General features: G+C 44.3%; 1 protein-coding gene across 1 annotated transcript in view; it reads right to left on the bottom strand.

The window, feature by feature from the left end:
* The window catches only part of oct2 (organic cation transporter 2), a 30,122-nt gene extending 3,687 nt beyond the window's left edge, over window positions 1-26,435 (bottom strand). The window contains 11 exon segments of the mRNA XM_046367726.1: window positions 710-898; window positions 13,903-13,915; window positions 13,999-14,061; window positions 15,160-15,268; window positions 16,403-16,617; window positions 17,365-17,480; window positions 19,006-19,123; window positions 19,553-19,721; window positions 22,904-23,058; window positions 23,357-23,460; window positions 26,004-26,435. Of these exon segments, the coding sequence (XP_046223682.1) occupies window positions 710-898; window positions 13,903-13,915; window positions 13,999-14,061; window positions 15,160-15,268; window positions 16,403-16,617; window positions 17,365-17,480; window positions 19,006-19,123; window positions 19,553-19,721; window positions 22,904-23,058; window positions 23,357-23,460; window positions 26,004-26,435 (1,683 nt within the window).
* Window positions 26,436-26,898: the final 463 nt, after the last annotated feature.

Raw genomic sequence — 26,898 nt, 5'->3', positions numbered from 1 at the left:
TTGAAAATTATTCAAGTAAAAGTGAAAGTCACCCAGTAAAATACTACTTGAGTAAAAGTCTAAAAGTAGTTGCTTTTAAATACTTCTGTAGCTCAGTTGGTAGAGCATGGCGCTTGTAATGCCAGGGTAGTGGGTTCAATCCCCGGGACCACCCATACGTAGAATGTATGCACACATGACTGTAAGTCGCTTTTGATAAAAGCGTCTGCTCAATGGCATATATTGTTATTATTATTATTATTGTTATTATTATTATATTATATTATTATTATATTATTATTATTATTATTATATATTATAAATACAATTGCAAAAATATACTCAAGTTTTAAAAGTAAAACTCTAAAATTCTTTCACATTGCTTATATTAACCAAACTGTACACTTTTTTTAGTTTTTGTTAATTTACAGATAATTTACACTGCAACAATCAGACATAATTTGCAAACAAAGTATCTGTGTTTCGTGAGTCTGCCAGATCAGAGGCAGTAGGGATAACCAGGGATGTTCTCAGTGATAAGCCTGTGAATTTGACCATTTTCCTGCTGTTAAGCATTCAAAATGTAATGACTACTTTTGGGTGTCATGAAAAACGAATGGAGTAAAAAGTACATAATTTTCTTTCGGAATGTAGTGAAGTAAAAGTAAAACGTTTAAAAAATATATAAATAGTAAAGTACAGATACCCCAAGAAACTACTTAAGTAGTACATTAAAGATAGGCTCTTGGAACCCTCTGAAGCCCTGTGGGATGCCTCTGACCGTGTCATAGCCCTCCTCAGAGAGCAGGAAGGGGAGGTGGAGATCTGGCCCCTCCTCCCGCTGGAGATCCCGCCCTTCACTATGCACCACCTCATCAGCACTGGCCCCTGCTGCAGACACCACCCTGTCCATCACACCCTGGAGCGCAGGGTTCGTGGTATATAGGAAGACATGAGCGGTATTTGAGCAAACCTGTTTTTTATTTGGTTACTCTTTACAATAACTCCCATGAATAAGCCATTGTAAATCCTTCTGATTGCTTTATAATGTATCTGATGTTATGTCATGACCTTCACAGTCCAATAAAATAAGCAAGATAAAAACAACAGGAGGCAATAAATCGATTAATATAATATAATTAAAAAACACAAATAAGCCAAGACAAGTAACAGTCAAATCTAATCAAATGAAACATGCATGTACAGTGCATTGGGAAAGTACTCAGACCCCTTCCTTTTTCCACATTTTGTTACGTTACGGCCTTATACGCCATGAGGCCTTATACGCCATAAGCCATGAGGTCGAAGGAATTGTCTGTAGAGCTCCGAGACAGAATTGTGTCTGGGGAAGGGTACCAAAAAATTTCTGTAGGATTGAAGGTCCCCAAGAACACAGTGGCCTCCATCATTCTTAAACGGAAGAAGTTTGGAACCACCAAGACTCTTCCTAGAGCTGAGCAATCGGGGGAGAAGGGCCTTGGTCAGGAAGGTGATCAAGAACCCGATGGTCACTCAGATAGAGCTCCAAAGTTCCTCTGTGGAGATGGGAGAACCTTCCAGAAGGACAACCAACTCTGCAGCACTCCACCAATCAGGTCTTTATGGGAGAGTGACCAGACGGAAGCCACTCCTCAGTAAAAGGCACATGATGGCCCGCCTGGAGTTAGCTAAAGGATGCTGACCATGAGAAACAAGAGAAACCAAAATGGAACTCTTTGTCCTGAATGCCAAGCATCACGCCTGGAGAAAACCTGGCACCATCCCTATGGTGAAGCATGCTGGTGGCAGCATCATGCTGTCGGGATGTTTTTCAGAGGCAGGGACTGAGAGACTAGTTAGGAATGAGGGAAAGATGAATGGAGCAAAGTACTGAGAGATGCTTGATGAAAACCTGATCCAGAGCACTCAGGACCTCAGACTGGGTTGAAGGTTCACCTTCCAACAGGACCACGACCCTAAGCACACAGCCAAGACAGTGCAGGAGTGGCTTCGGGACAAGTCTCTGAATGTCCTTGAGTAGTGCAGCCAGAGCCCGGACTTGAACATGATCAAACATCTCTGGAGAGACCTGAAAATAGCTGTGCAGCGATGCTCCCCATCCAACTGGACAGAGCTTGAGAAGATCTGCAGAGAATAATGGGATAAACCCCCCAAATACAATTGTGGCAAGCTTGTTGTGTCATACCCAAGAAGACTCTAGGCTGTAATCGCTGCCAAAGGTGCTTCAACAAAGTACTGAGTAAAGGGTCTGAATACTTATGTAAATGTGATTTTTCAGTTTTTTTATTTGTGATACATTTGCAAAAATGTCTAAACCTGTTTTTGTTTTGTCATTATGGGACATTGTGTGTAGATTGATGAGGGGGAAAAAACATTGAATCCATTTTAGATTAAGGCTGTAATGTAACAAAATGTGGAAAAGGTCAAGGTGTCTGAATACTTTCTGAATGCTCTGTATGTAGTGTGAGTAGGTGGGGGTTTTGTGTGAGAGTGTGGCAAGCTTGTGTGAATATATGGTCTTGTGAGTGTGCATAGAGCCAGGCGCTGGTGGAGTGGAAGAGCTGGGAGAACAGCTGGCTGGTGAGGGCTGCGTTGACCTGGCAGCACAGCAGCACATACATGTCATACATCTGGTGGTAGGAATAGGGAGTGATAGAAACTAGTAAAAACTTCATCTCAGAACAGAACAAAATCTTGCGTGTTAAAAAAAAAATCGGAATCGAGGCATGAGCTGTTTTAAAAATGTTAATACAATCTCTTTTTGGGTTTAGTTGTGGTCAATTTGCAGAGTAAAAAATATTATAATTATATTCCCGGCCCCGACCACCCACTCCGAGAAAAATCATCCCGCAGCTGAATCTAGTTCCCTAGCTAGAAGGACACTCTTCCCAGTTGTCCAGTATATACAACGAACAAAAATATAAACACAACATGGAACAATTTAAAAGATTTTACTGAGTTACAGTTTACATAAGGAAAACAGCCAATTTCAATAAATTCATTAGGCCCTAATTTATGGATTTCACATGCCTGTGAATACAGATATGCATCTGTTAATCACAGAAAGGTAGGGGCGTGGATCAGAAAACCAGTCAGTATCTGTTGTGACTGCCATTTGCCTCATGCAGCACGACACATCTCCTTCGCATAAGAGTTGATCAGGCTGTTGATTGTGACCTGTGGAATGTTGTCCCATTCCTCTTCGTTTCTGGATATTGGTGGGAACTGGAACACGCTGTCGTACACATTGATCCAGGGTGACATGTCTGGTGAGTATGCAGACCTTGGAAGAACTGGGATATTTTCAACTTCCAGGAATTGTGTACAGATGATAGCGACATCAGGCCGTGCATTATCATACTGAAACATGAGGTGATGGTGGGGGATGAATGGCACAACAACGGGCCTCAGGGTCTCGTCACAGTATCTCTGTGCATTCAAATGGCCATCGATAAAATGCAATTGTGTTCGTTGTCCGTATGCCTGCCCATACCATAACCACACCGCAACCATGGGACACTCTGCCATCTGCCCAGTACAGTTGAAACTGGGATTCATCCGTGAAGAGCACACTTCTCCAGTGTGCCAGTGGACATTAAAGGTGAGCATTTCCCCACTGAAGTCGGTTATGACGCTGAACTGCAGTCAGGTCAAGACCCTGGTGAGGATGACGAGCACGCAGATGAGCTTCGCTGAGACACAGTTTGTGCAGAAATTATTTGGTTGTGCACACCCACAGTTTCATCAGCTGTCCGGTGGCTGGACTCAGACGATCCCGCAGCTGAAGAAACCGGATGTGGAGGTCCTGGGCTATCGTGGTAACATGTGGTCTGCGGTTGTCAGGCTGGTTGGACATACTGTCAATTTCTGTAAAACGATATTGGAGAAATTAACATTCAATTATCTGGCAACAGCTCTGGTGGACATTCCTGCAGTCAGCATGCCAATTGCATGCTCCCTCAAAACTTGAGACATCTATGGCATTGTGTTGTCTGACAAAACTGCACATTTTAAAATGGCCTTTTATTGTCCCTCTCACAAGGTGCACCTATGTAATGATCATGCTGTTTAATCAGCTACTTGATATGCCACACCTGTCAGGTGGATGGATTATCTTGGCAAAGGAGAAATGTTCACCAGTAGGGATGTAAACAACATTTGAGAGAAATAATATTTTTATGCATATGGACAATTTCAGGTCATGAAACATGGGACCAACACTTCACATGTTGTGTTTATATTTCTGTTCAGTGAAGATTAATTATAGATTCTATTGTTGAGGTCCACTCACCAGACTGGTCTCAAACAGGTCCAGTTCCAATGTTGGATGATATCAGCTGACCTCTGCCACTCTTTCTTCCCTGTCATGTCCAGTCAACCCAGTAAATACTAAAGCGACAGTGTTGGCCACACTCTGCCTTCATTGGCCACACTCTTCCTCCAGTGCACTATCCTGCAATTTACAAGAGAGCAAATCCAAAGCCTATTCCTGTGTCTCCTGTATTACCCATCTGTAGTACAACTCTGAATGCCTATACATAATAACATAAATACTTTCTCTAGCAGCAGGCCCTGGGACGCCTCCTCACCTCTGTTAGTGGCGGGTCATTGCACCCTTGTTATGTGTGACCATGACAGAAATAGACTGGCCTCTTAATCAAATTATTATAGCTGCTACCCAGATGACTGGACTGATCGTAGCTGCTACCCAGATGACTGTATTGATCGTAGCTGCTACCCAGATGACTGGATTGATCGTAGCTGCTACCCAGATGACTGTATTGATCGTAGCTGCTACCCAGATGACTGTATTGATCGTAGCTGCTACCCAGATGACTGTATTGATCGTAGCTGCTACCCAGATGACTGTATTGATCGTAGCTGCTACCCAGATGACTATATTGATCATAGCTGCTACCCAGATGACTGTATTGACTGCTACCCAGATCGTAGCTGCTCGTAGCTGCACAGATGACTGTATTGATCGTAGCTGCTACCCAGATGACTGTATTGATCGTAGCTGCTACCCAGATGACTGTATTGATCGTAGCTGCTACCCAGATGACTGTATTGATCGTAGCTGCTACCCAGATGACTGTATTGATCGTAGCTGCTACCCAGATGACTGTATTGATCGTAGCTGCTACCCAGATGACTTGACTGATCGTAGCTGCTACACAGATGACTGTATTGATCGTAGCTCCTACCCAGATGACTGTATTGATTGTAGCTGCTACCCAGATGACTGTATTGATCGTAGCTGTTACCCAGATGACTGTATTGATCGTAGCTGCTACCCAGATGACTGTATTGATCGTAGCTGCTACCCAGATGACTTGACTGATCGTAGCTGCTACCCAGATGACTGTATTGATCGTAGCTGCTACCCAGGTGACTGTATTGATCGTAGCTGTTACCCAGGTGACTGTATTGATAGTAGCTGCTACCCAGATGACTGTATTGATCGTAGCTGTTACCCAGATGACTGTATTGATCATAGCTGCTACCCAGCTGACTTGACTGATAGTAGCTGCTACCCAGGTGACTTGATTCTATAATAATACATATTTCACTTCCTGTGTACAATATTATAGCATAACAATATCAACAGTAAAATCAACATCACCAAGTCTATGGGCCCAATAGCTATTGTTTTTACTGTAAAAGTGGCCAGTGTCCTAGTTCATTTCATAGTCAACTAGTGTGGGTAATCTGGTATGGGATGTATGCCTATGAAAAACTGGGAAAAGCCCCACACCCTGTGGTTTATGGTACCCCCTTACAAGCCTAATCATCAAAGTGTATGCATAATATCTTCTCATGGAAAAAGTATATTCAGTCACTCTTGAGGCAATGAGATGCAGCTAGTGTGTTCAGGAGGTGTCTGGTGCAGTGTACCCTACTCATACAGTTCAATCATTGATCTGAATCATGAAGATACAGTAGATACCCTGAACCCTAAAAGTCAGCCCCAGCTTGCTACAGTATGTATGAGCACATTCCACCCTCCTTTAGTGGTGTCCGGGAAGTTATCGTGATTGAGTGGAGTCCGCTTCTGATGGACATACAGTGGGGCAAAAAAGTATTTAGTCAGCCACCAATTGTGCAAGTTCTCCCACTTAAAAATATGAGAGAGGCCTGTAATTTTCCTCAAAGGTACACTTCAACTATGACAGACAAAATGAGAAAAAAAAAACCCAGAAAATCACATTGTAGGATTTTTAATGAACTTATTTGCAAATGATGGTGGAAAATAAGTCTTTTTGCAAATTTCTGTTTGAAAAAGCTAGCCTTTGCTTTTCTAACTGCCTGTGTATATTGATTCTTAACTTCCCTGAAAAGTTGCATATCGCAGAGGCTATTCAATGCTAATGCAGTACACCACAGGATGTTTTTGTGCAGAAGATAGCCCTATTTGGTAAAAGCAAAGAGAAACGACCGTCCATCATTACTTGAAGACATGAAGGTCAGTCAATGCAGAAAATGTAAAGAACTTTGAAAGTTTCTTCAAGTGCAGTCGCAAAAATCATCATGCGCTATGATGAAACTGGCTCTCATGAGGACTGCCACATGAAAGGAAGACCCAGAGTTACCTCTGCTGCAGAGGATAAGTTCATTAGAGTTACCAGCCTCAGAAATTGCAGCCCAAATAAATGCTTCACAGAGGTCAAGTAACAGACACATCTCAACATCAAATGTTCAGAGGAGCCTGTGTGAATCAGGCCTTCATAGCTGAATTGCTGCAGAGAAACCACTACTAAAAGGACACCAACAAGAATAAAAATGGCTTGAGCCAAGAAATACAAGCAACGGACCTACCAGTGAAATTTGTCCTTTGGTCTTATTAGTCCAAATTTTAGATTTTTGGTTCCAGCTGTCATGTCTTTGTGAGATGCAGTGTGGGTGAACGGATGATCTCTGCATGTGTATTTCCCACCGTGAAGCATGGAGGAGGTAGTGTTATGGTGTGGGGGTGCTTTGCTGTTGACACTGTCAGTGATTTATTTAGAATTCAAGGCACACTTAACCAGCATAGCTACCACAGCATGCTGTAGTGATACACCATCCCATCTGGTTTACACTTAGTGGGACTATCATTTGTTTTTCAACAGGACAATGACCCAACACACCTCCACGCTGTGTAAGGGCTATTTGACCAAGAAGGAGAGTGATGGAGTGCTGCATCAGATGGCCTGGCCTCCACAATCCACCGACCTCAACCAAATTGAGATGGTTTGGGATGAGTCGGACCGCAGAGTGAAGGAAAAGCAGCCAACAAGTGCTCAGCATATGTGGGAACTCCTTCAAGACTGTTGGAAAAGCATTCCAAGTGAAGCTGGTTGAGAGAATACCTAGAGTGTGCAAAACTGTCATCTGTGGCTATTTGAAGAATTTCAAATAGAAAATATATTTGGATTTGTTTAACACTTTTTTTGGTTACTAAATGATTCCATATGTTTTTTTCATAGTTTTGATGTCTTCACTATTATTCTACAATGTAGAAAATAGTAAAAATAAAGAAAAACCCTTCAACGAGAAGGAGTTCTAAAACTTTTGACCGGTAGTTTATATTTGAGGGATTGGAAATGCTGCAGACGATTGCATTGTTAGAAGCCACAATCTATCTGCAATTGTCACGTTCTGACCTTTATTTCCTGTGTTTTGTATTTAGTTAGTATGGTCAGGGCGTGAGTTGGGTGGGCAGTCTATGTTTGTTTTTCTATGATTTGGGTATTTCTATGTTTCGGCCTAGTATGGTTCTCAATCAGAGGCAGGTGTCATTAGTTGTCTCTGATTGAGAATCATACTTAGGTAGCCTGGGTTTCACTGTGTGTTGGTGGGTGATTGTTCCTGTCTCTGTGATTGCACCAGATAGGACTGTTTTGAGTTTTCACATTTCTTGTTTTTTGTAGTCAGTTGTTCATGTGTACCTTAACGTATTAAAAAGAACCATGGACACTTACCACGCCGCGTATTGGTCCTCTGATCCGTTTCGCCTCTCCTCTTCGGAAGAAGAGGAGGAAATTCATTACAGCAATATTAAAGCTGATCTACTCCCTTAACTTTTATAAAAATATTTGCTATTGTCATCTGGATGTTGAAAATGCTATTGTATTCCATCATTCCATCAGTTTTAATTTTCCAAAATGTATTACAGTACACAATTACTTTCGACATCACATTTATCATGGGTATACAATTGTGTTCATTAAACAAACAATTGTTATGGTATGAAACATTTTATTTTATGATGCTATAAACATGTTACAGACAAAAAGCTTTTCATTTTTGCTCCTCTCTTCTCTTAATTCTACTTTACATGTCACTTTTCTTCCTCCCAAGACTTGCGGAGTAACAGATAGCAGTATGTGTCATGTTTGTCATTTATTATCATGTCTTGTCCCTGTGCTCCCCATTCTATTCGTTTCCCTCTGCTGGTCTTATTTGGTTCTTTCCCTCCTTCTATCCCTCTCTCTCCCCCTCCCTCTCTCACTCTCTCGCTCTCTCTTCTCTCTATCGTTCCGTTCCTGCTCCCAGCTGTTCCTATTCCCCTAATCATCATTTAGTCTTCCCACACCTGTTCCCGATCCTTTCCCCTGATTAGAGTCCCTATTTATTCCTTTGTGTTCCGTTCCTGTCCCGTCGGTTCCTTGTTTAGTATTCACCATGCTGTGATTGCGTTTCGCCCTGTCCTGTCGTGTTTTTGCTGTGATTGTGTATCGCCCTGTCCTGTCGTGTTTTTTGCCTTCATCAGATGCTGCGTGTGAGCAGGCGTCTCTGTCAACTACGGCCTGCGCCTACCCCGACCTGCAGTCTGTGGCCGCTTCTCCAGTTATTCCCCTACAGACTAGAGGATTTCTGTTATTCCCTGTTTGGACTTAAATAAACTCTGTTTCTGTTAAGTCGCTTTTGGGTCCTCTTTCACCTGCATGACAGAAGGAACCGACCAAGGAATGGACCCAGCGACTTCAGACGCTGTTACACTGCCGTCGAGATCCAAGGAGCCATGCTCGGCAGACACGAGCAGGAATTGTCTGCTGCTTGCCGTGGAGAACCTGGCCGCTCAGGTTTCCGACCTCTCTGGACAGTTCCAGAGTCTACGTCTCGTGCCACCTGTTACTTCCTGGCCTGCCGAGCCTCCAGAACCTAGGGTTAATAACCCACCTTGCTACTCCGGGCAGCCCACTGAGTGCCGCTCCTTTCTCACGCAGTGTGAGATTGTGTTCTCTCTCCAACCCAACACATACTCTAGAGAGAGAGCTCGGGTTGCTTACGTCATTTCACTCCTTACTGGCCGGGCTCGAGAATGGGGCACAGCTATCTGGGAGGCAAGGGCTGATTGCTCTAACAAGTTCCAGAACTTTAAAGAGGAGATGATTCGGGTTTTTGACCGTTCAGTTTTTGGTGGGGAGGCTTCTAGGGCCCTGGCTTCCTTGGTCCATAACGGATTATTCTATTGAGTTTCGCACTCTTGCTGCCTCTAGTGAGTGGAACGAGCCGGCGCTGCTCGCTCGTTTTCTGGAGGGACTCCACGCAGTGGTTAAGGATGAGATTCTTCCCGGGAGGTTCCTTCAGATGTGGACTTTTGATTGCTCTCGCCATCCGCATAGAACGACGGGTAGATCTTCGTCACCGGGCTCGTGGAAGAGAGCTTTGTTTCCCTGCTCCGCATCGCAACCATCTCCCTCCTCTGGCTTTGAGACTGAGCCCATGCAGCTGGGAGGGATTCGCATCTCGAATAAGGAGAGGGAACGGAGGATCACCAACCGCCTGTGCCTCTATTGCGGAGTTGCTGGACATTTTGTTAATTCATGTCCAGTAAAAGCCAGAGCTCATCTGTAAGCGGAGGGCTACAGGTGAGCGCAACTACTCAAGTCTCTCCATCAAAGTCCTGTACTACTTTGTCGGTCCACCTACGCTGGACCGGTTCGGGTGCTATGTAGTGCCTTGATAGACTCTGGGGCTGAGGGTTGTTTCATGGACGAAGCATGGGTTCGAAACATGACATTCCTTTCAGAGAGTTAGAGAAGCCTACGCCCATGTTCGCCTTAGATGGTAGTCATCTTCCCAGTATCAGATTTGAGACACTACCTTTAACCCTCACAGTATCTGGTAACCACAGTGAGACTATTTCTTTTTTGATTTTCCGTTCACCGTTTACACCTGTTGTTTTGGGTCATCCCTGGCTAGTATGTCATAATCCTTCTATTAATTGGTCTAGTAATTCTATCCTATCCTGGAACGTTTCTTGTCATGTGAAGTGTTTAATGTCTGCCATCCCTCCCGTTTCTTCTGTCCCTACTTCTCAGGAGGAACCTGGCGATTTGACAGGAGTGCCGGAGGAATATCATGATCTGCGCACGGTCTTCAGTCGGTCCCGAGCCAACTCCCTTCCTCCTCACCGGTCGTATGATTGTAGTATTGATCTCCTTCCGGGGACCACTCCTCCTCGAGGTAGACTATACTCTCTGTCGGCTCCCGAACGTAAGGCTCTCGAGGATTATTTGTCTGTGTCTCTTGACGCCGGTACCATAGTGCCTTCTTCTTCTCCGGCCGGGGCGGGGTTCTTTTTTGTTAAGAAGAAGGACGGTACTCTGCGCCCCTGCGTGGATTATCGAGGGCTGAATGACATAACGGTTAAGAATCGTTATCCGCTTCCCCTTATGTCATCAGCCTTCGAGATTCTGCAGGGAGCCAGGTGCTTTACTAAGTTGGACCTTCGTAACGCTTACCATCTCGTGCGCATCAGAGAGGGGGACGAGTGGAAAACGGCGTTTAACACTCCGTTAGGGCATTTTGAGTACCGGGTTCTGCCGTTCGGTCTCGCCAATGCGCCAGCTGTTTTTCAGGCATTAGTTAATGATGTTCTGAGAGACATGCTGAACATTTTTGTTTTTGTCTATCTTGACGATATCCTGATTTTTTCTCCGTCACTCGAGATTCATGTTCAGCACGTGACGTGTTCTACAGCGCCTTTTAGAGAATTGTCTCTACGTAAAGGCTGAGAAGTGCTCTTTCATGTCTCCTCCGTTACTTTTCTCGGTTCCGTTATTTCCGCTGAAGGCATTCAGATGGATTCCGCTAAGGTCCAAGCTGTCAGTGATTGGCCCGTAAGGTCACGTGTCGAGTTGCAGCGCTTTTTAGTTTCGCTAATTTCTATCGGCGTTTCATTCGTAATTTCGGTCAAGTTGCTGCCCTCTCACAGCTCTTACTTCTGTCAAGACGTGTTTTAAGTGGTCCGGTTCCGCCCAGGGAGCTTTTGATCTTCTAAAAGAACGTTTTACGTCCGCTCCTATCCTACTCCTGACGTCACTAGACAATTCATTGTCGAGGTTGACGCTTCAGAGGTAGGCGTGGGAGCCATTCTATCCCAGCGCTTCCAGTCTGACGATAAGGTTCATCCTTGCGCTTATTTTTCTCATCGCCTGTCGCCATCTGAGCGCAACTATGATGTGGGTAACCGTGAACTGCTCGCCATCCGCTTAGCCCTAGGCGAATGGCGACAGTGGTTGGAGGGGGCGACCGTTCCTTTTGTCGTTTGGACAGACCATAAGAACCTTGAGTACATCCGTGCTGCCAAACGACTTAATGCCCGTCAAGCTCGTTGGGCGTTGTTTTTCGCTCGTTTCGAGTTTGTGATTTCTTACCGTCCGGGTAGCAAGAACACCAAGCCTGATGCCTTATCCCGTCTGTTTAGTTCTTCTGTGGCTTCTACTGATCCCGAGGGATTCTTCCTTATGGGCGTGTTGTCGGGTTAACAGTCTGGGGAATTGAAAGACAGGTTAAGCAAGCACTCACGCACACTGCGTCGCCGCGCGCTTGTCCTAGTAACCTCCTTTTCGTTCCTGTTTCCACTCGTCTGGCTGTTCTTCAGTGGGCTTACTATCCCGGTGTTCGAGGCACTCTTGCGTCTATTCGCCAGCGCTTTTGGTGGCCGACTCAGGAGCGTGACACGCGCCGTTTCGTGGCTGCTTGTTCGGACTGCGCGCAGACTAAGTCGGGTAACTCTCCTCCTGCCGGTCGTCTCAGACCGCTCCCCATTCCTTCTCGACCATGGTCTCACATTGCCTTACATTAACATCTGCCTTTGTCTGCGGGGAAGACTGTGATTCTGACGGTTGTCGATAGGTTCTCTAAGGCGGCACATTTCATTCCCTCGCTAAACTTCCTTCCGCTAAGGAGACGGCACAAATCATTATTGAGAATGTATTCAGAATTCATGGCCTCCCGTTAGACGCCGTTTCAGACAGAGGCCCGCAATTCACGTCACAGTTTTGGAGGGAGTTCTGTCGTTTGATTGGTGCGTCCGTCAGTCTCTCTTCCGGGTTTCATCCCCAGTCTAAACAGAGAGGGCCAATCAGACGATTGGTCGCAACACGCAGCCTTTCTTTCAGAAACCCTGCGTCTTGGGCAGAACAGCTCCCCTGGGCAGAATACGCTCACAATTCGCTTCCTTCGTCTGCTACCGGGTTATCTCCGTTTCAGAGTAGTCTGGGTTACCAGCCTCCTCTGTTCTCATCCCAGCTTGCCGAGTCCAGCGTTCCCTCCGCTCAACGTTTGTCCAACGTTGTGAGCGCACCTGGAGGAGGGTGAGGTCTGCACTTTGCCGTTACAGGGCAAGACGGTGAGAGCCGCCAATAAACGCAGGATTAAGAGTCCAAGGTATTGTTGCGGCCAGAGAGTGTGGCTTTCCACTCGCAACCTTCCTCTTACGACAGCTTCTCGTAAGTTGACTCCGCGGTTCATTGGTCCGTTCCGTGTCTCCCAGGTCGTCAATCCTGTCGCTGTGCGACTAACTTCTTCCGCGACATCTTCGTCGCGTCCATCCTGTCTTCCATGTCTCCTGTGTTAAGCCCTTTCTTCGCACCCCGTTCGTCTTCCCTCCCCCCTCCCGTCCTTGTCGAAGCGCACCTATTTACAAGGTACATAAGATCATGGACATGCGTTCTCGGGACGGGGTCACTAATACTTAGTGGATTGGGAGGGTTACGGTCCTGAGGAGAGGAGTTGGGTTCCGTCTCGGGACGTGCTGGACCGTTCACTCATCGATGATTTCCTCCGTTGCCGCCAGGATTCCTCCTCGAGTGCGCCAGGAGGCGCTCGGTGAGTGGGGGTACTGTCATGTTTGTCATTTATTATCATGTCTTGTCCCTGTGCTCCCCATTCTATTCGTTTCCCTCTGCTGGTCTTATTTGGTTCTTTCCCTCCTTCTATCCCTCTCCACTCTCTCGCTCTCTCTTCTCTCTATCGTTCCGTTCCTGCTCCCAGCTGTTCCTATTCCCCTAATCATCATTTAGTCTTCCCACACCTGTTCCCGATCCTTTCCCCTGATTAGAGTCCCTATTTATTCCTTTGTGTTCCGTTCCTGTCCCGTCGGTTCCTTGTTTAGTATTCACCATGCTGTGATTGCGTTTCGCCCTGTCCTGTCGTGTTTTTGCTGTGATTGTGTATCGCCCTGTCCTGTCGTGTTTTTTGCCTTCATCAGATGCTGCGTGTGAGCAGGCGTCTCTGTCAACTACGGCCTGCGCCTACCCGAAGCGACCTGCAGTCTGTGGCCGCTTCTCCAGTTATTCCCCTCTACAGACTAGAGGATTTCTGTTATTCCCTGTTTGGACTTAAATAAACTCTGTTTCTGTTAAGTCGCTTTTGGGTCCTCTTTCACCTGCATGACAGTATGTGTATAAATGTGTGTGTATACTGTATGAAATTTACCAAAATATATAAAATATGTTAGATGATGTATTATTTTCTGTTACTTCTGTTGGCGTCGTTTCCTTTTGAGACTTATCTGTATCTCCTCCTGGTAACACAGAGATGCATAATAAGGGACTAATGCTAATTAACATAAACATAAACACTAACACTAACATTAACACTAACATTAACATAAACACTAACACAAACACAAACACTAACACTAACATTAACATAAACACTAACACAAACACAAACACAAACACAAACACAAACACAAACACAAACATTAACACAAACATTAACACAAACATTAACACTAACACTAACATTAACATTAACATTAACATTCACATTAACACAAACACTAACACTAACATGTCCTGACTCTCCAGTGGGTGGGTCTGTCAGGTCCTGGCTGATTGACATCGATGTCATTCCATGCCCAAACCAGTTGAGAGCTGAACACTCTTGCTGCCTGCAGATTCTGTTGAAACTAGGCTATGTGGATATATTCCACATGCTTTGCGATTGGGTAGGCTACTTTGTGCCCAATTTCTCTTTTGTACTTTATAACTGATAAATCATACACCTCCACTACACTACTTTGATACACATCAGTAGGGATTAAGAAGTGAGTATACGCAATGCCCACTGAAAAAAAGTGGGTACACGGTTATACCTGTGTATACCCTCTACTACACTGTACCTGTGTATACCCTCTACTACACTGTCCCGAGACGAGACCGAGTCAAGACCGCATGACACCGAGACAAGACCGAGTCAAGACCGCATGACACCGAGACAAGACCGAGTCAAGACCGCATGACACCGAGACAAGACCGAGTCAAGACCGCATGACACCGAGACAAGACCGAGTCAAGACCGCATGACACCGAGACAAGACCGAGTCAAGACCGCATGACACCGAGACAAGACCGCATGACACCGAGACAAGACCGCATGACACCGAGACAAGACCGAGTCAAGACCGCATGACACCGAGACAAGACTGCATGACACCGAGACAAGACCGCATGACACCGAGACAAGACCGTGTCAAGACCGCATGACACCGAGACAAGACCGAGTCAAGACCGCATGACACCGAGACAAGACCGAGTCAAGACCGCATGACACCGAGACAAGACCGAGTCAAGACCGCATGACACCGAGACAAGACCGAGTCAAGACCGCATGACACCGAGACAAGACCGCATGACACCGAGACAAGACCGCATGACACCGAGACAAGACCGAGTCAAGACCGACACCGACAAGACTGCATGAGACAAGACCGAGTCAAGACCGCATGACACCGAGACAAGACCGAGTCATAATGTGGTAACGAGACCGAGTCAAGACCGAGACGGGTCCCGAGTACTACAGCATCGACTACCCGTATGTAATCCAGGTTGTAAAAACGTTAGGTTTGAGCAGCATTAATGACTTGAGTTTGATGTTATTATTTGGTTCTACTCTCACCTGAGAGGTGTTTGGTACAGCTCAGAGTTGGCAAAATTGACCGTCTCAAATCCAATGGCGACAGAAAGCCTCCCAATGATTTCTATGGCTTTCTTCAGCCACAGATAGTCTATAGAAGATGAAAAGAGAAGGGTGAATAGATTAAACTACCCATCATATTTTAACGGCCAAATTATGCAGAATGGTCATCCCAGAAATGTTAAGGATGGGAATACAACAGATAATCTCATAACGAAAGGAAACGATCAGAAATAAAGAGAGGAATTTAAAAACGAATAAAAGGGGGAAAAGCAACTCTCAGAATCCATCATTTTCAGTCTGAGCTTCACCATGTCAGTTATCATCAGAGTTGTGTAACTGAGTTTTAATTGGTTCTTCACCATGTCAGTTATCATCAGAGTTGTGTAACTGAGTTTTAATTGGTTCTTTACCATGTCAGTTATCATCAGAGTTGTGTAACTGAGTTTTAATTGGTTCTTCACCATGTCAGTTATCTTCACCATGTCAGTTATCATCAGAGTTGTGTAACTGAGTTTTAATTGGTTCTTCACCATGTCAGTTATCATCAGAGTTGTGTAACTGAGTTTTAATTGGTTCTTCCATGTCAGTTATCATCAGAGTTGTGTCTTTACCATGTCAGTTATCATCAGAGTTGTGTAACTGAGTTTTAATTGGTTCTTCACCATGTCAGTTATCATCAGAGTTGTGTAACTGAGTTTTAATTGGTTCTTCACCATGTCAGTTATCATCAGAGTTGTGTAACTGAGTTTTAATTGGTTCTTCACCATGTCAGTTATCATCAGTTATGAGTTTTAATTGGTTCTTCACCATGTCAGTTATCATCAGAGTTGTGTAACTGTTTTAATTGTTCTTCACCATGTCAAACATCAGAGTTTGTAACTGAGTTTTAATTGGTTCTTCTTCACATCATTGTGTAACTGAGTTTTAATTGGTTCTTCACCATGTCAGTTATCATCAGAGTTGTGTAACTGAGTTTTAATTGGTTCTTCACCATGTCAGTTATCATCAGAGTTGTGTAACTGAGTTTTAATTGGTTGACCTCCATCTTCAGCTTGAAATGCCACCACCAGGAACAACGTGGGATTGAATCCCACCCCAACCACTTCTCACTTTCTCCTCTCTACAATAATATCTGCATTCTGAGCTTAATAATATAATAATGCAGAAAGTGGACAAGTCTCTATTCTCCTATTTCAAATAATACATTCAAATACCAACTCACCTACTGAGACGAAGGGCACTATGAGGCAGGCAACTCCTCCTATGAAGTTAGACACAGCCATGAGAGGTCTCCGTCCAACCCTGTCCACCAACAGGTAGAAGATGAGGCCGATGGGCAGCTCCACGGCTGCAGAGATGAAGAAATCCCGGAAGATATTGTTTCCAGTGATCGCTAGGCGGAGAACCAAACCTTGAAAAACCACTGCGCTCGTGAACCTTGGAGGAAGACCAGCAGGAAGAGGTCCATGTGGAATGTAGCCCATGACAGAGACAGGGTTTTGGATTCATTGATCTGAGGACTTCATGTACAGGTGAAGTATTATTTGATGGGCGTCACAGAACAGCATGCGACACTCACCTGGCACAACATTCATTTCCATGGTGATGAGAAGGATGTGTGGCATTTGTTCAATTAAATGCAGTAAATGATTTTTCTCCAGTTGAGTGCAGCATGATATGATACAAACTGCATCTGAATGCAGCCTAGTCTATTCCAAATAAACTCTTTGAGTGGAACAGTAAACATCATGTACAGTGCACATTCCATTTCAAATGTGTCTGGCACCAGCCATGACAGTTATTTGGTGTATGTGGTGAATTTTCTAAACTCTTAGTACAAACATCCAAACTGGTAAACACTTGTAAAGAAACCAGTTTAACATTCAAAACCTTTCATTGTGCATTCATTTTGTTTGTAGACATCACCACACAACCATTGACAAAAAGATATATGTGTTGTGGATGGGATAGAGGAAAGGTCACAGGTTCAATCCCAGAGCTCGGCACTGGTTTAAATTTGTTCTGTTTCAACCCTGTCTCAAACCTTAACCCTTTACCTTCAAAATTCGGGAATTACTACCTAAACTTGACCTTCCATATTTGACGTTTACCCCCGCACTGGACAAACGTTAAATACTCAAGTGAGACCGTGATATCTTGTTGCCCAGTTGGCTTGTCTCTTACCAAGCGTAGATGAGGATCAGAGTGTTTCTCCTCATGTTGGACGTCCTAAACAGATCCATGAATGACGGACGACTTATCTCTGCCTCCTGCTCCTGCTTCTCCTCCAGAGGATCAAACTGAAAAAAGACTGATATGTGATAAGTGATATGCCTGATGATACCCCCCCCCCCCAGTGTGTGTATAATTTTATGCTAACCATAACCATATTCAGAAGAGAGCTCCCTAAAGCACAACAAGATGTTTCAGACACTACTCCAAAGAGAGCTCTCTGAAGCACAACCAGATGTTTCAGACACTACTCCAAAGAGAGCTCTATGAAGCACAACAAGATGTTTCAGACACTACTCCAAAGAGAGCTCTATGAAGCACAACAAGATGTTTCAGACACTACTCCAAAGAAAGCTCTCTGAAGCACAACAAGATGTTTCAGACACTACTCCGAAGAGAGCTCCCTGAAGCACAACAAGATGTTTCAGACACTACTCCAAAGAGAGCTCTCTGAAGCACAACCAGATGTTTCAGACACTACTCCAAAGAGAGCTCTATGAAGCACAACAAGATGTTTCAGACACTACTCCAAAGAAAGCTCTCTGAAGCACAACAAGATGTTTCAGACACTACTCCGAAGAGAGCTCCCTGAAGCACAACAAGATGTTTCAGACACTACTCCAAAGAAAGCTCTCTGAAGCACAACCAGATGTTTCAGACACTACTCCGAAGAGAGCTCCCTGAAGCACAACAAGATGTTTCAGACACTACTCCGAAGAGAGCTCTATGAAGCACAACAAGATGTTTCAGAAACTACTCAAAAGAGAGCTCCCTGAAGCACAACAAGATGTTTCAGACACTACTCCGAAGAGAGCTCTATGAAGCACAACAAGATGTTTCAGACACTACTCCGAAGAGAGCTCTATGAAGCACAACAAGATGTTTCAGAAACTACTCCGAAGAGAGCTCCATGAAGCACAACGAGATGTTTCAGACACTACTCCAAAGAGAGCTCTATCAAGCACAACAAGATGTTTCAGACACTACTCCAAAGAGAGCTCCCTAAAGCACAACAAGATGTTTCAGACACTACTCCAAAGAGAGCTCTATGAAGCACAACAAGATGTTTCAGAAACTACTCAAAAGAGAGCTCCCTGAAGCACAACAAGATGTTTCAGACACTACTCCGAAGAGAGCTCTATGAAGCACAACAAGATGTTTCAGACACTACTCCGAAGAGAGCTCTATGAAGCACAACAAGATGTTTCAGAAACTACTCCGAAGAGAGCTCCATGAAGCACAACGAGATGTTTCAGACTACTCCAAAGAGAGCTCTATCAAGCACAACAAGATGTTTCAGACACTACTCCGAAGAGAGCTCCCTAAAGCACAACAAGATGTTTCAGACACTACTCCAAAGAGAGCTCCCTAAAGCACAACAAGATGTTTCAGACACTACTCCAAAGAGAGCTCCCTGAAGCACAACAAGATGTTTCAGACACTACTCCCGAAGAGAGCTCCCTGAAGCACAACAAGATGTTTCAGACTACTCCAAAGAGAGCTCTATGAAGCACAACAAGATGTTTCAGACACTACTCCGAAGAGAACTCCCTGAAGCGCAACAAGATGTTTCAGAAATCAAAAGTAGGCAACCTCTCTAAAATTCTCTGGGACAGTTCTCTTATTGCACTTGGTAATGTTTTTAGCGATCCTCATAGCCTCTTTGGTTCTTCGTTGTGACAACAACCAGCGAGGAGATTCTGGAATGAGCCTGAAATGAAAAATATATTTTTATATTTTTATTATAATAATCAGCTTAATTTCATAGGTTTTACTCAAACCCCTGGACACCACACACTATAGGATCATCAAGGTAGATTGCATTTTTATAAAGTATAATTTTGCATTCCAATTTCATAAGTCATGTCACAATGGTTGGTGGCCAGAACAACAACTGTCACCTGTCACCTGTCACCTGTCACCTGTCAGCTGTGTGTGTGTGTGTGTGTGTGTGTGTGTGTGTGTGTGTGTGTGTGTGTGTGTGTGTGTGTGTGTGTGTGTGTGTGTGTGTGTGTGTGTGTGTGTGTGTGTGTGTGTGTGTGTGTGTGTGTGTGTGTGTGTGTGTGTGTGTGTGTGCGTGTGTGTGTGTGTGTCTGCGTGTGTGCGTGCGTGCGTGCGTGCGGAAATATTGACATATTACCAAAAGTAAGTGATGAAGATGAAGCAGGGGAGACTCATGGCCAGCTGCAAGGTTTTCCAGGAGGGCAAGAAGTATGCCAAGAGAGGTAGGATGGCCATCCCAGTGGAATAAAAGGTGTGGGACAGCAATGAGACAAACTTCCGGTTGTTTGAGCCAAAGAACTCAATGACTATCAAAGACAAAAACAAGAAGGACCACAATAACAGAACGTCAAAGCAGGAGCCGGTACAGAACGGAGCCAAAACTTCCCATATCATTCCTCTGAACACTAATACATGGACGCTGACTTTCTACCTAAAAACTGGAAGAACTTGTCCCGATTGGTATTTTTAAATCACCAATGAATGATCTTGAGACTGATTCCCTGACCTGTGAATGTTTTTAATTTGCTGTTTTTGATTTAGTTATACTCTTGTGAATTCTATGGTTTTTACTGGATTACTTGTAGTTTTTCATGTTGTTTGTCTGTAATTCATGCTGTTTGTCTGTAAACCCTCTTGAAAAAGATATTTCAATGAGCCCTTCCTGGTTAAATAAAGGTTACATTTAAAAAAATAGATAAAACATAATAATAAAAAACCTTGTATGGACTGTGTTCCTGTGTTCCTGTGTTCCTGTGTTCCTGTGTTCCTGTGTTCCTATGTTCCTGTGTTCCTGTGTTCCTGTGTTCCTGTGTTCCTATGTTCCTGTGTTCCTGTGTTCCTGTGTTCCTGTGTTCCTGTGTTCCTGTGTCCCTGTGTTCCTGTGTTCCTGTGTTCCTGTGTTCCTATGTCCCTGTGTTCCTGTGTTCCTGTGTTCCTGTGTTCCTGTGTTCCTGTGTTCCTGTGTTCCTATGTCCCTGTGTTCCTGTGTTCCTGTGTTCCTGTGTTCCTGTGTTCCTGTGTCCCTGTGTTCCTGTGTTCCTGTGTTCCTGTGTTCCTGTGTCCCTGTGTTCCTGTGTTCCTGTGTTCCTGTGTCCCTGTGTTCCTGTGTTCCTGTGTTCCTGTGTTCCTGTGTTCCTGTGTCCCTGTGTTCCTGTGTTCCTGTGTTCCTGTGTTCCTGTGTTCCTGTGTCCCTGTGTTCCTGTGTTCCTGTGTCCCTGTGTTCCTGTGTTCCTGTGTTCCTATGTCCCTGTGTCCCTATGTCCCTATGTCCCTGTGTTCCTGTGTCCCTGTGTTCCTGTGTTCCTGTGTTCCTGTGTTCCTGTGTCCCTGTGTTCCTGTGTTCCTGTGTTCCTGTGTCCCTGTGTTCCTGTGTTCCTGTGTTCCTGTGTCCCTGTGTCCCTATGTTCCTATGTCCCTGTGTTCCTATGTCCCTGTGTCCCTGTGTTCCTGTGTTCCTGTGTTCCTATGTCCCTGTGTTCCTATGTCCCTATGTCCCTGTGTTCCTATGTCCCTGTGTTCCTGTGTCCCTGTGTTCCTATGTCCCTGTGTTCCTGTGTTCCTGTGTTCCTGTGTTCCTGTGTCCCTGTGTTCCTATGTCCCTGTGTTCCTGTGTTCCTGTGTTCCTGTGTTCCTGTGTCCCTGTGTTCCTATGTCCCTGTGTTCCTGTGTTCCTGTGTTCCTATGTTCCTGTGTCCCTGTGTTCCTATGTCCCTGTGTCCCTGTGTTCCTATGTCCCTGTGTTCCTGTGTCCCTGTGTTCCTATGTCCCTGTGTTCCTGTGTTCCTGTGTTCCTGTGTTCCTGTGTTCCTGTGTTCCTGTGTTCCTGTGTTCCTGTGTTCCTATGTCCCTGTGTTCCTATGTCCCTGTGTTCCTATGTCCCTGTGTTCCTGTGTTCCTGTGTTCCTGTGTTCCTGTGTTCCTGTGTTCCTGTGTTCCTATGTTCCTATGTCCCTGTGTTCCTATGTCCCTATGTCCCTGTGTTCCTATGTCCCTGTGTTCCTGTGTCCCTGTGTTCCTATGTCCCTGTGTTCCTGTGTTCCTGTGTTCCTGTGTTCCTGTGTCCCTGTGTTCCTATGTCCCTGTGTTCCTGTGTTCCTGTGTTCCTGTGTTCCTGTGTCCCTGTGTTCCTATGTCCCTGTGTTCCTGTGTTCCTGTGTTCCTATGTTCCTGTGTCCCTGTGTTCCTATGTCCCTGTGTCCCTGTGTTCCTATGTCCCTGTGTTCCTGTGTCCCTGTGTTCCTATGTCCCTGTGTCCCTGTGTTCCTGTGTCCCTGTGTTCCTATGTCCCTGTGTTCCTGTGTTCCTGTGTTCCTGTGTTCCTGTGTTCCTGTGTTCCTATGTCCCTGTGTTCCTATGTCCCTGTGTTCCTGTGTTCCTGTGTTCCTGTGTTCCTATGTCCCTGTGTTCCTATGTCCCTGTGTTCCTATGTCCCTGTGTTCCTGTGTTCCTGTGTTCCTGTGTTCCTGTGTTCCTATGTTCCTGTGTTCCTGTGTTCCTGTGTTCCTGTGTTCCTGTGTTCCTGTGTTCCTGTGTTCCTGTGTTCCTATGTCCCTGTGTTCCTATGTCCCTGTGTTCCTGTGTTCCTGTGTTCCTGTGTTCCTGTGTTCCTGTGTTCCTATGTTCCTGTGTTCCTGTGTTCCTATGTTCCTGTGTTCCTGTGTTCCTGTGTTCCTGTGTTCCTGTGTTCCTATGTTCCTGTGTTCCTGTGTTCCTGTGTTCCTGTGTTCCTGTGTTCCTGTGTCCCTGTGTTCCTGTGTTCCTGTGTCCCTGTGTTCCTATGTCCCTGTGTTCCTGTGTTCCTGTGTTCCTGTGTTCCTGTGTTCCTGTGTTCCTATGTCCCTGTGTTCCTATGTCCCTGTGTTCCTGTGTTCCTGTGTTCCTGTGTTCCTGTGTTCCTGTGTGTTCCTGTGTTCCTATGTTCATGTGTTCCTGTGTTCCTGTGTTCCTATGTCCCTGTGTTCCTATATTTCTGTGTTCCTATGTTCCTGTGTTCCTGTGTTCCTATGTTCCTGTGTTCCTGTTTTTCTGTGTTCCTATGTTCCTGTGTTCCTGTGTTCCTATGTTCCTGTGTTCCTGTTTTTCTGTGTTCCTATGTCCCTGTGTTCCTATTTATCTGTGTTCCTATGTTCCTGTGTTCCTGTGTTCCTATGTTCCTGTGTTCCTGTTTTTCTGTGTTCCTATGTCCCTGTGTTCCTATTTTTCTATGTTCCTGTGTTCCTGTGTTCCTGTTTTCCTATGTTCCTGTGTTCCTGTTTTTCTGTGTTTCTGTGTTCTGTTTTTGTGTTCTGTGATTTATAATTTTGCATATATTATTAATACATTTTTACTTTGTAAAAACAATGCCCATGTGTTTCGGTGATGTTATGTGTGACTGCCTTTCTAGTCAACGAAGAGCAGAGAACACCTCCTTTACATAGCAGTATTTCACATTTAAGGCTGGATTCTGGTGCTTCCATACCAGTCACTGTGATTTCAATAAAGAACTTACTAAACACATAGCTGACTGTCCATGCTCCCTTGCAACAGAAGCCCTGGAGAACTCTGAAGAGCAGCAGCAGGGGGTAAGAGGGTGACAGCATCACAACTATCCCTGACACCCCCAGGCCAAACATAGACAGGATGAAACAGGGCTTCCTTCCAAACCTGTTGGAGGAGGAATAATGAAAGTGTAAGAATGCACCTGACATCATTTAAACGATTAAGTAGCATGTCAGAATAAGTACTTTTAAGGAAAGGTAGGACTACTACTGCCGAAAGACAGTAGTAACCTACCTAACTGTGTTTTTACTCTGCTGCATAAGGGGAATGATCCCAGAATACCAATACAGGTTATATTGACAGTATTTATTGACAGTATATAAACAGCTGCTTTGGTGGCATTTACATTGATTGATGCTATGTATTATTATTATCACAGTGTTGAAACAAAATGCTGGTGTACCTGTCTGCCAAGTATCCAGTGACAAAAGCACCAATGAAGAACCCTCCAGCCAGGGACACCTGAATCAAATCTGCAAGCCATGAATCCTCACACACTAAGGAAAACTGGGATAGATAAAGAAACAGGTAAATACATAGATAACCTGAAGTATATTGGTGACAAATGCACCTTTTGTATTGCTGAGAAAACAGATCCTTGCTCAAGGGGGGGAAGTCATGCTTAGTTCAAGATGAAGGAGTGACCCTTCTCACTGATGCTGACATGCTGTCAAATTATCAATGATAAATGTTGCACTTGAACTTTTGTTGGTATTTGAAGTTATCCTGAATAATAGGCTATTCAGTAAATTTACTGACCAGGCACTTGCAACAGATTGTAATTCATTAATTCATTTAGAAAATGTATCCTTCCTATTTGTTTCTCTGGCAGATAAACACACCCCTTTTAAACAATTCAGATTGAAAGATAGATCTAACTCTTGGTTTTGTTCTGAGTTATCTGAGCTTATTCAGATGAGAAATCAGGACTGGGCCAAAGACTCTGTAGTGGACTGGTCATTTTTCAGACAATTGAGAAACAGATGTACAATCTCCATCTCCATCTCTGATCTCTGACTCTACTGGTGATCCTTCTAAATGTTAGAACACAGTCAATTGCACTAAAGCGTACAGATTCCTCTCGTTTCCTGCCTAAGCAAGTTTTGTCTGACGCTGGCATCATAACTGAGAAGAATGGGATGAGTGATGCTTTTAATCATCATTTTATCTCAGAAGTATTTTTATTTGAGGGAAACCGTGGTCTAATTGACGTTGGTCAGTCAATCGAAAGACAATGTGAATCTTTGTTTTCATTTCAGCAATTTACTATCTGTGATGTGCTAGATGCCGTGCTTGTGATTAATGTATACAAAACAATCCACTTGGGCTGATATGCTTGATCCATTTTCGCTGCATCTCTCTGCCCCCCTCATTGCTGAACCATTAAACCATTTATATGATTTTTTTTGGGGGGGGGGGGTATTTATTATGGGTCCTTGGCAAAACCGTATGTTGACAATCACTTCCATTGCTGACTACAAATGATATATAACTGAGCTAATAACTCACGAACTAGCAAAGGATACGAACAAAATGTGCACATGTGGCTACATGCAGCTCTCTCTTTGATCTCATGACAAGCGCATCTACCTGCCACCGCTCCTGCTGTACAAGTAAAAGACACAGATCCATATATGGAAATTGACTATTTGCATAAAGGCCTACTGCAGCGCTGATTGGTTATTCCGCACGAGTCTGTGCACAGTACAGCTGAGTCAGGTGCAATAGAATCCAACTCTGATGCGTTCTGCCTACAACAAAGTATCTTGCATAGTTCGTTTTGTTTCGGTATGTTGCATTGAAAGAGAGGTTAATATTTTGTTGATTCGATCACAATTGTCACAGTTAAGGGAAACGTCGATAGTCTTAACTAACAGGGAAAACTCTAGAAAGTTGAGTGAAAGTCACCCAGTAAATAAGTCTACAATGATTTGGTTTTAAATATACTTAAGAAGCTGAGAATAAAAATATTTTTCTATAGAAATAGGTTCTGCCTCTCGATAAGTAGTAGAAAGCAGGTTATTCAGTCAAAGCTCCTATCTGTCCAAGACTAGTGGTTAGAGCGTTGGAGTAGTAACCGAAAGGTTGCAAGTTCAAATCCCCAAGCTGACAAGGTACAAATCTGTCGTTCTGCCCCTGAACAGGCAGTTAACCCACTGTTCATAGGCCGACATTGAAAATAAGAATTTGTTCTTAGCTGACTTGCCTAGTAAAATAAAGGTAAAATGTAAAAATGTATCACAGGAGGTTGGTGGCACGTTCATTTGTGAGGACGGGCTCGTGGTAATGGCTGAAGCGAAATTATTGGAATGGTATCAAACACACGGTTGCCATTCCATTTGCGACGTTCCAGGCATTATTATGAGCCGTCCTCCCCTCATCACCCTCCACTGTCATCTATATGAACACAGCTGCTACTTCATTAAAGTTGTTAGATGCAGTTTATCATAATACACTGCACGTCATTATGGGCAACGGTTTAGCACTCATCACTGCATTCTAGAATGTTGGTTGTCCCTCTTTGATGTCATGTAGGTTGATACATTGTTTTGCTATGTTTTCCTTTACAAAAAAAATCCCACTGTACCTAACATCATCACTAAACCTCAGACATACTGGATACCACTCCTGGTCTCAGGGATGGATAACTCTGGAAATTCCGTTGGTCTCTACTGAGTTAGGTAAATCAGCTTTCAGTTATTGCATCATAATTGAGGAACAATCTTCAAAATGTCCTGAAATGTGCTGTTTTGATGCCTATAGGTCCATTCAGAAGGCTGATTGAGGACCTTTTTACTGATGAATATCTTTGTTTTTTATGACCATGTTTTTCTTTCTGCTTGTATTTTTATTTAAATTGATGTGTTGTATTTTCTGTAATTTAGTTCAGGGCTCATCTGTAGAATATACATTTCATCTCTCTATGACTCCCTGATAAAATGAAGGTTAAATAAAAAGGAATTAATTCTTCATTCGTTCAATTATTTCTTAGTAGAATTTGAGCTCCTGAACTTCCAGACACAGCGGGGTTTTTTGAAGACCAAATTTACCTCTGAAACGATAGTAGTGCGAGACGGATCAAACACCCAGCCGCTATCGCACGCGACTACCGGTAACTGGGTGAGATTAGAAATCAAGGGCCAGTCGATGAGGTCACTGCAGTTGCTCTGGCTGCCGTTCCAGAACTTCCAGGCCACATCGAACCTCTGGCAGCGGATGTAGGTGCCCAATGCGCCCTGTCCCGACTCATCCAACAGCGGGACGGTGAGTTCACGCAGCTCCTTGTCTGTCCAGTCACATTCATCCTGGATGTGCTCTGTCCCGGAGGTCCGGCACCAGTGTACGGGGGTGTTCCCCAAGAACACGACTCCTACGAGGACGAACGCGAAGGTCAGCACCGGCAGAGACCCGAGGACAGTGATTCTCCTTTGGTATGGTCCGTAATCTCCGATGTGGAAGAACAGGTCATCTAAATTCGGCATTGTTTTATTTCTTTATCTTGGGTTGACAGATGTCACTTGTCGTGTGGAGGGCTCATCATCCTTTTAAAGAGAGGGTCAAGTAAATTGACAAGGCACTTCTTTTGTTCAAGTCAATCATTTGGTTAGGTTGACTCCATGCGTAATTGTACCTTACTACAGATGTAGTATCTTAATTTGATCACTCTGTTGCTGCTGATAATTGTCCTGCACAGCAGGAAATGCAAACTTGTATTGTATTCAATGTTTAAAAATGCTTTTAAAGTTTGTAATTTCAACTTTGAAATGTCAGAATTGATTTGCCCTAACAAAATGTTAACAACTCGTTAAAAAAACAAAACATTTAATTATAATAATTCACATTTCCTTTTTCTTCAGGATCGTTTTCCTGCTGTAGCAAACTGGCTCAAATGAATATCCTACATATGTAGAAGTAGAGGTGGGGCTAGTCTAGAGACTTGTTCAA

This window comes from Oncorhynchus gorbuscha, linkage group LG10 (assembly GCF_021184085.1).
Source record: "Oncorhynchus gorbuscha isolate QuinsamMale2020 ecotype Even-year linkage group LG10, OgorEven_v1.0, whole genome shotgun sequence".
NCBI classification, from domain to species: Eukaryota; Metazoa; Chordata; class Actinopteri; order Salmoniformes; family Salmonidae; genus Oncorhynchus; species Oncorhynchus gorbuscha.
The sequence above is the reverse complement of the archived record's forward strand: the minus strand, read 5'-3'. Positions and strand labels throughout refer to the sequence as shown.